General features: G+C 43.8%; 1 protein-coding gene across 1 annotated transcript in view; it reads right to left on the bottom strand.

The window, feature by feature from the left end:
• Window positions 1–8,182: 8,182 nt before the first annotated feature.
• Window positions 8,183–8,710, bottom strand: part of LOC103895508 (putative neutral ceramidase C) — a 22,052-nt gene continuing 21,524 nt past the window's right edge. Inside the window, exon 20 of the mRNA XM_009275102.1 lies at window positions 8,183–8,372. Coding sequence (XP_009273377.1) covers window positions 8,183–8,372 — 190 coding nt within the window. The remainder of the gene's footprint in view (window positions 8,373–8,710) is intronic.

Here is an 8,710-nt window from a genome sequence, read left to right as displayed (position 1 = left end):
GGGAAAAAGCAGAAATTAAAAAAAAAAAATCACTCAAAATCAGATTTTCACACTAGAAAGCAAAATCTCAGCCCAGAAAATGAGTCATTCTCAGGTGTGTGTATAATACATGCATATATATATATATATATATATATATATATATATATATATATATATATATATATATATATATATATATATATATATATATATATATATATATATATATATATATATATATATATATATATGTATATATATACACACACCATTGTGTGTGTGTTTACAAGCAACAACCTGTGCTGAAAACAGTTGGTCCTGTGGACATTGTGATGTGGGACCAGGGAAGGATGGTGTGTCTCCAGCAAGCCCCTCCGTGCATCAGGAGTTCTCCTCCGTTCACCCCAAAATTTCTCAAGCCAGGCAGAGCGACAGGTAAAATGAAGGGCTGTCCCTTGGCCATGCGGAGGTCTCCAGTTTGCCTCTTACTGCCTCCAAGCATCCTGTGCCACCAGTGCTGTGGGGATGTGTTCAGGCATCTCAAGCGTCTTTTAAATTCATTCTGGCACAGCCAAGGAAAAAAAGACATGTATCATAAACGTGTCTGCCCAGCCTGACAGGCTAGTTTGCACGCTTTTGAATGTTAATTTGACTTTTAAAGCAGGAGGCAAGCATTCAGTAGAGTTTTCCTTCTTACTTTGCTACTTCCCAGCCATACCTGCAAGTCACAAAACAGCAAATAACGGCGTATTTTTTCCACTTCCCATCAAACAGCACATTCAGTAAAAGATAGGAAAACTTTTAGGACTATTAAGGTTGAGGACCAGAAAAGTGCTATTCATTAGGGCCAATTCTCTACTTAATTAGAGCACAAGAGCTCACAGCCATGGCCCAGTAATAACAGGCACCTCTACAGGAATAAAAGGATATACAAGGAACATTTCTGACAGGATGGAAGGAGCCCTGCCTGGCTATCAACACTGCTTTACACATTAAAGCAAGGCTGCTGGCTGCTGCGATTCTTGCAAAAATTAATTTAGTGGAAGAGGATTCACATCAATAGTAAAGTCGTCTCTTGTTTTGGAGAGCACCGGTGTTGGTGGTGTGTTTGAACGCTTTGGGGATGCTGAGAGCATCCTTTGGTTTACAGCAGGAGGGCATTATCCATTTATTTTTGCCATCAGATTGAGGCAGGAGTAACAATGCTCTAGAGTTATAGGAGAAACCCAGTGTTAGATAACTACAGCAGACATATTAATCCTATGTAATATATCCTATACAGTAATGTAATAGAAAACTTGAATCTGCTCAGTCTAGGACCAAAAAAACCCCTTTTTGTGGGAGAATTTACAACCAGGTTGACAATGCCCATCGATTCCAACAGACCTGGCCCCAAATTTTTCATCCGGTCTAGATGATGTAATGTGGCACCATACAAGCCATTTCAAATGGAGCTTTTCCTGTGTATCCCCAAAGCTGTACAAAGCACGATGGTCTGTGACAAGGTGTTGACTACCAGGAACTAAGTGTTTTCTATTCTCATGCTTCGGCTGATTCGATTTCACTAGGAATGGAACAAAAACACATAAGCTGTATAGTTTGCAGTTCTATTAGACCCTTTCTATTTATAAAGTAGCTCATTAGGATGATCCTAAAGGTATTACAAGCCCTCTGTGGTTGCTGTTCGGCACGCTTGCCTTCGCAGAAAACGACAAACCTGTTCACAGAGGGCGAAATAACTGAGAGTGTTAGGGGTATCGTGGCTTTATTTTCTCTTCTGTCTATGTCTTTTAGGTCGTGTTTGACTGCCAACGAGTAACATATCCATGCGCATCTCTCTCTCTAAAAGACTACCGTTGGCAGAAAGTGTTTCTCACTTTCCATGTTCAGTAACTTTAGTCTGTTTTTTCAGCTATTTATATAAGTTCAGAAAGATGTCAAAGGGCAAGAAGCAGTATTAAAAAGTGTGTGCATGAAGCACTTATTTTTGTACGCATAGTACAATATTTGTATAGAGTTTTAACACTTTGAAGTGTAGCGAAAAATCACACTATCCATTTACTGGAGGACAATCATATATGTTTAAACAGAATGAAGTGAAAATGGCATCTCAATCGTCCGTTACAAGGAAATTATAACCAGGATTAAATTCTGTGAAGCAAGTCTGTAATTCTAGAGTAATTCAAGGACATTAACTGGACTTTGAAATATCATTAAAGCTTTTTAAACCAACATACATACCTCAGTCCTTTTATAGCCCAAGTTTCACCTGAAAGGGTCATTCCATGCATGGTAAATAAGAGCACACTTTGCTTTGTAGGGATTGATTTGAGGTCAGACAGGCAAGGTCACAAGCTGCTCGGCAATGCCGAGAGCGTTTTCAACATGCACTTTGGTGACACTTGGCATGCACACGCAGCAGAAAATCAGCAGTATAATACTTCTGCACTTTTAAGTAAAAAATCAAGGGGTTAGGGTTTTTTTCCACCACCTCTTTGGCCAATATTTATTTATCTGTCAACGCTGCAGGAATCACTTTTGCTATAAATTTATTACAGAGGTAATACCTCTGTATATCTTGGGGGCGATATTGATAGCAAGACAGCAACATGCAAAAATAAGGGGGTAGATGGAGCAATACATGATTTAAGGCTGTGAGGGATTGGTCCCACCTTGGGAAGAGCCTGTTGCCAGGTCACCGATAGGTAAATCAGCTACAGCCCTGGTCGTTTTAAGAAGATGAGGACCTCCTACTTGGAAGACCATCATAGTTAAATGACTGAGCAATAGCAATTCCTGCTTCCATGCCCAGTACAAGGAGTTCTGGTTTTGCACCTTTCCAGAGCGATCTTGAGCCCAAGAAATGGGGGGGGAGATCTGGTACCCTGCTGCTGCTAGCACACAGCACTCAACCAAAGGCCTCCCTACCAAGTCAAAAGAGATTTCACCAAAATAGTTTGACATTGTTCTTATAGACTTACAAAGAGGTCAGCTGTATTCTGGGCTTTAGCAAGAACAGCAGCTCTGCCAGCTCTATTATTTTACCTCATTAGCTTTTCCTGATGTCCTGCTTTCATTTTCTTTGAAATCAGGGCAATGGCAGAATTCGCTTTTGTGTTTTAACGTTTCCCCTCTCAGAGAACTGAGATTCCCTCTTTGCTCAGCAGCAGCTGGCTGATCAATTTTGGAGAGCAAGAATGATTTTTCAAGAAATCTCAAACCCACAACCCAATTTAAAAAACATTATTTCCCGTTTGTAAAGATGTGGGTTCCCAGTGGATAGCGAGACAAAGCCAAAAACCATGTCCATCCTCCATGAACAAGTCTAAGACATGTTTGAGCCGTAAGTGATGAGAAGATCAATGGCCCAGAAAAAACAGCAGATGGCCACGTTTGGCTGCTTGCAGGGCAGGAGGTACAAAACCTGCATTTTTCTTCTCCCTTCTTCCAGCCAGCCCTTTCCTGGAGGTCTCTACAACAGAGGGCCTCACATATGAGGTGCAAAGCAAGAATAAAACATGTCCGAGGATTACACAACAACTCCGCCTTTGGAGCTGGATAGACCCTGAAACATCCCACCAGGAAACTATCATCTCCCACGTCCCACTGAAACCCCCTCTAGAAGTCCATGGGACAAGGCCTCCAGTGACTTTCAAGAGGAGCTGCTTTGTCTTTGAGCTTGCATGGCTCCCGTTTCCCACTAGCCCAGCTAAATCTCCCATAGACCATCTCATCTCCCCATCACATACCTACCTGGATTTCCCTTTTTTGGGAAAAACATAAACCCTTTGAAGGGTGTCATTCCAGTCAGGGACCACAAATCACTGCTGTTCACTAGCTCCCGGGGAGCAGCCTGGCTCTGATGCTGCTCATGGTACTCTCATGGGATGCTCCTTTCTTTCAAGGGCTGGAAATTATTGTGTCCCTCCAAAACCTTGGCCTCAGCTAAAACTGCAATTCTCAGCTGCCCTTTGTTAAGTGCTGGTGGGGGGGCTTAGCCCCTACCCACCAACCCCTCTCCTTCAGGGGGTGCTTGGGGTGGGCTGCTCTCTCCCTGGAGAGATGCCCTGCCACCTCAAACTCCTCTCCATGCCCAGAGACTTGTCCTGGCCTGGCTCCAACTACCTGCAGGAGATGGGGACTGTGCATGTCCAGATTTGGGGCTGGTTAAGGGAAACACTGGAAGAGTGATGTTCCTTGGTCCCCAGACCCACTGCATGCATATGCAGCCCCAGTTGTGAAGATGTTAAAAAGCAGATAGCCACTGGTGGACCCGTAGATAGGTTGCACACAAATATCCTCTGTGGGATGCATGCGAACAGCACCAGACAACCACAAGTTCAGACAGATCCTAAAAGCCTGCATCAAAGCCCAGAGACAGCAGAGGGATTCTCCCCTTTCCCCCCAGTGCCTCGGGTCAGATCCTAATTTAGTATCTCTTCTGCAGCTCCAAATACTGTCGGTAAATTTGGGAGGGATAAGATGTTGTGCAGGAGGAAAGTTGCGGCATGGTCAAGTTTTGCAAAGGAGGTCTGCGAGGCAGCTCAGCATGCGGACACAAACAAGTTTCTCAAGTTCATACTAGTTTATGTCCCACAATAAAAAAAAAAACAGGCGGAGTTTTGCTCGCCTCCCGAGCACGTACGCAAGGCACAAATGGCTATACATTGAAGGAGAGCAGCCCGAGAGAGGGAAGAGCAACTGTGATGAGTAATGCTATATTTAACAATTGGCAAGTTGCCCAAATTCCTGAAAAATTTTTCTAGGCTTTGGCTCTGTTCAGCGGTAAGCTTGTTCTCGTGTAAAACAGCACTGGCACCTAGTGGCTGCTGGATTCAACCACAGCACCTCGAAACGGCGTGCGGGTAGGAGGGAAGGGCTGTTTGTCACTGTATGCCATGTATGTGAGGGAAGGGCTGTTTGTCACTGTATGCCAACAGTAGATGAGAGCCACAATGTTATTAAAGAGCAAATAAAACAAAGGACTTCTCTCAACAGCCTTTCTCACACTGCGGTGCTCGGAGCTGCTGAATTTTGTAGACACAAAAAATTACGAAAAGTTCCAAAAAACTCCCTAAAAACTTCAAAAAGCCTGTGCCCACTGGTGACAAATAAATAAATAGGCCTGCTACGAGGTGTTTCACAAGGGGACCTGCTCTGGGGCACCAGTGGGACTCTCCAGATGATACCCTAATTCTGACTCTCAACAACTCTTCTCCCATGAGAAACACCAGCTTCCTAAAAACTCTCTTTTGGGGTCAGATGCTCACATTTTAGAGGGTAAATCTTACCCATGAGCATTTTAACTGTGCAATTCAATTTTGCTTGCATAAACATGTTCAGTACAAGCACTACTAAAAAAAAAAATCTACAGTTAGTGTAATGCAATAATACAAACAAAATTATCTGAAACAATCAAATAAAACATCTCAGTCTTGCCTGAGAAAAAATGAACCACTATTTCCTTTTTCCCAATGTATTTCTTTTAGGAAAACAGGAACACTCCCGTGCAATTTATTCTAGTTTACACAGTGTAAGAAAAACAGCAAGTAGAGAGAGAGTGATTGTTATACTGGGATTCATTAGGCAGCACCATTTTCAGACCAGAAAGCAGCTCTTGTGTTTCATAAAGATGATCTGACCCTGTTTTAAGGGGCTGTGATGTGTTTTACCATGCATGGTCCTGCATGAAAACATGAGCAAAGTGGGAAAAAACTTTGCAGGAAACTTTCTGGACCATTTTGCAACTTGAGCATTGCTGCACTGACCAAGCCTGTCCCATGGCACAGTGGGATGCTGGAGCAGTGTCCTCTGCTGCTGCCCGTATCCCGCAGATGCCACCACTGCCATCAGAGCGATTTTACCGATGAGAGCAGGGCGGACAGGCCGGCTGAGTGAGTTATTAGGAAAGGACATTAAGAGCATCATCAGGGATTTGATTCCCAGTGTTGTTCTTTCAAAGCTTTCTCTTTCCTGACTCAATATTGCAATTGCTTTGAGCTCCTCCAGATGGGGATCTCTGAGACTGATTGCAGCTGGTTTAAAATGAATAATTCATTCTCTCCTACTGATTTTAAAGAGAGGCAAAATTATCTCACTGACGATTCTCTGAAGAATTAAAGAGATTGCATACAAAATTGGTACGCATTGTTGGAGCTCATTAAACATTTACAATTGTTTAGCTGCAAGACGCTACAAGAATCCTAAATCCGGATCTGAAAGGTATATTTTCTTCTCCTTGTGGTCCCCGGATCTACCACTTACAGGGGCTGGAAGAGACTTGAGGACTGCAGAGCCATCCCTGCTTACGGCACCCCATGGCAGCACTGGTGGGAGGCACCTCAGGAGGGACTTGCCACCAGCACTGGGCCAAGGTGGTCATGGCTTTGTCCAGCCAGCTCCTGAAACCTCCAGGAGAAAATCCTCTACCTTCCTGGGGACCTTTCTGTGTTGAAACCCTTTCAGCCAACAGGTTTTGGGACTGTCCTTCTGCCCCTTCAATGGTATCTTAATTCTGTGCTTTGATGAAACCCTCCACTGATCTTTCACATGGGTTGGAGGGGCACCATGAGCCCTTCTGGTGACCTACCGTAGGTTATTCAGGCTTTAGCCATCAGCTCTGGGCAGCCCTTCATCCAGCCAGAGCCTGCTCACCTTGTGTTCTTCCTGTTGCTAAAATGAAGCAGGCTGAGGTTTGTTCAGAGCTGTCTCACCCATAGCTTTAATTCGTAAGTTCAATTCTTACTGATTTCCATCTGCAGTACCTGAAATACAAACTTATTGCAATGAAATCCAACCCCGCTCTGGTTGGACATCAGTCACCTTTTGCTAGCAGCTGCAGGTTATCCTTCACTAACAGGTCCCTCCCAAAATCTCCATCCTGCATATGCCCCTGGTGTAACCCCAGTGCCCTCCCATGACACCCTCCTATTGAAACAACCTCTGGCACATGTAAGCATCCTTATTTTTGATCTTTTTGATGTGTCCCAAAGTGATATTTAGAGGTTAAAATGCCATCTGCTGCCCTGTGCTGTGGTTGGATGGCTGGGCGGGAGCTTAGCACAAGGACAGCAAGAGTGGACAAAGTCAGCCCCAAAGTCTTTCTCACCCAGCATCCTGCCTCTGGACCATGCCACAGATGCATGATGTCTTCAGGTCATAAAATCAGAGCAAACATATGTAGTCCTTCCAGGGACTTGGTGGCCTCCAGCCCATCTGTAGTTTCTTGACCACTTGTAATTATCTGAGAGCTTTCAGAGGGCTTCTCTTCCAAAAACTTGCCCAGCATCCCCTTGAAATGACACAAATCCACACGTGGTGGGCAGCACTGAGCGCACCTGGCACACTGGTCAGTTCAAAAGTGACTTTTGTGAAAGAGAATAACACAGTCTAGCAAGAAATAACTGCCAACTGCTTCAATATTTTATTTTGCAAGTGACTGACCTTCCTTTCCTTACTCAAGACTTCTGAGGTAGGACCCAGTACAGGCACTCTCATCAGGCACCTGTGAAACTGAGGCCACTGATTTATGGACAACTACGTGCAATTCACTTCATATGACACTGTTGCCCCGCTACCACCCGTAGTCTATGGTGGCTTTTAACTCAGAGAATGAATCCTCCAAATGCCCTAAACCAGAATGATTAAATGAAATAATATTCAAACCTTTCTGATGAGTATCTATGCTATTTATCCCTTTACCATCCTAAAAGGTCAGCTTTGTACTTCAAGCACAATTGAGGAGTCTTCTCTTCCGATGCTTTGTGAATTCAGCAGCTTTTTCCAGTTTTATGGACTGGGCTCAAATTTATGGACTATTTTATGGTCTGGATTAGCTCCTGCTATGCACTAATTCTCTCTGAGAGAGTCTATTCACAATCAATAAGCACTTGTTTAATGACTAAAGAAAAACAGTTACATCTTTGATTACAATAAGAATCAACTGCAACGAGATCTGGCCAGGATGGGAACCACTTGAATGAGAATACATTGGACTAGTGAGACTGAATTGCAGGTAAAAGTCAAAACTTTGCAGGAAGTCAAGCTTTGCACAGCAAAGGATGACTAATAGCACTCAAGGGACAGCAATGATGTATAGAGTCATGTATGCCACAAAAAAACTCCCAGGCGTGCATTGTGAACATCACAGGTATCAAATCTACAGCTCAAAATAAACAATTCCTTTAATGAACAAGATCACCTACAGAGCTGTGATTTCAAACACTGAAGATGTGCCTTCAAATGGAATAGAGACAGCATGACTGTTAGACAGTTTTTTCTTGTAGTGCCCGAAGTACCGTATCCTGTAGACACCTGGCTCTGTGCCATGAGGGATGTGCCATTCAATAGTCACGTTGCTCCGACCAAGTAATCCTTTGGTCCAGTAAAACCTAGCAGACAAACCAAAAACTGCAGTCAGCAAGAAAATCCACATTTCATTTGTTTTAATATCCCAAGAGCTCAGTAAGTGTATGTCCTGGTTTTGGCTGGGATAGAGTTAATTTCCTTCCTAGTAGCTGGTACAGTGCTGTGTTTCGGATTTAGGATGAGAATAATGTTGATAACACACCGATGTTTTAGTTGTTGCTAAGTAGTGCTTACACTAGCCAAGGACTTTTCAGCTTCCCATGCTCTACCGACTGAGAAGGCTGGAGGTGCACAAGAAGCTGGGAGGGGGCACAGCCAGGACAGCTGACCCAAACTGGCCAAAGGGACATTCCATACCATG

Source organism: Aptenodytes forsteri, unplaced genomic scaffold (genome assembly GCF_000699145.1).
Source record: "Aptenodytes forsteri isolate BGI_AS27 unplaced genomic scaffold, ASM69914v1 Scaffold320, whole genome shotgun sequence".
Lineage (NCBI taxonomy): Eukaryota > Metazoa > Chordata > Aves > Sphenisciformes > Spheniscidae > Aptenodytes > Aptenodytes forsteri.
The sequence above is the reverse complement of the archived record's forward strand: the minus strand, read 5'-3'. Positions and strand labels throughout refer to the sequence as shown.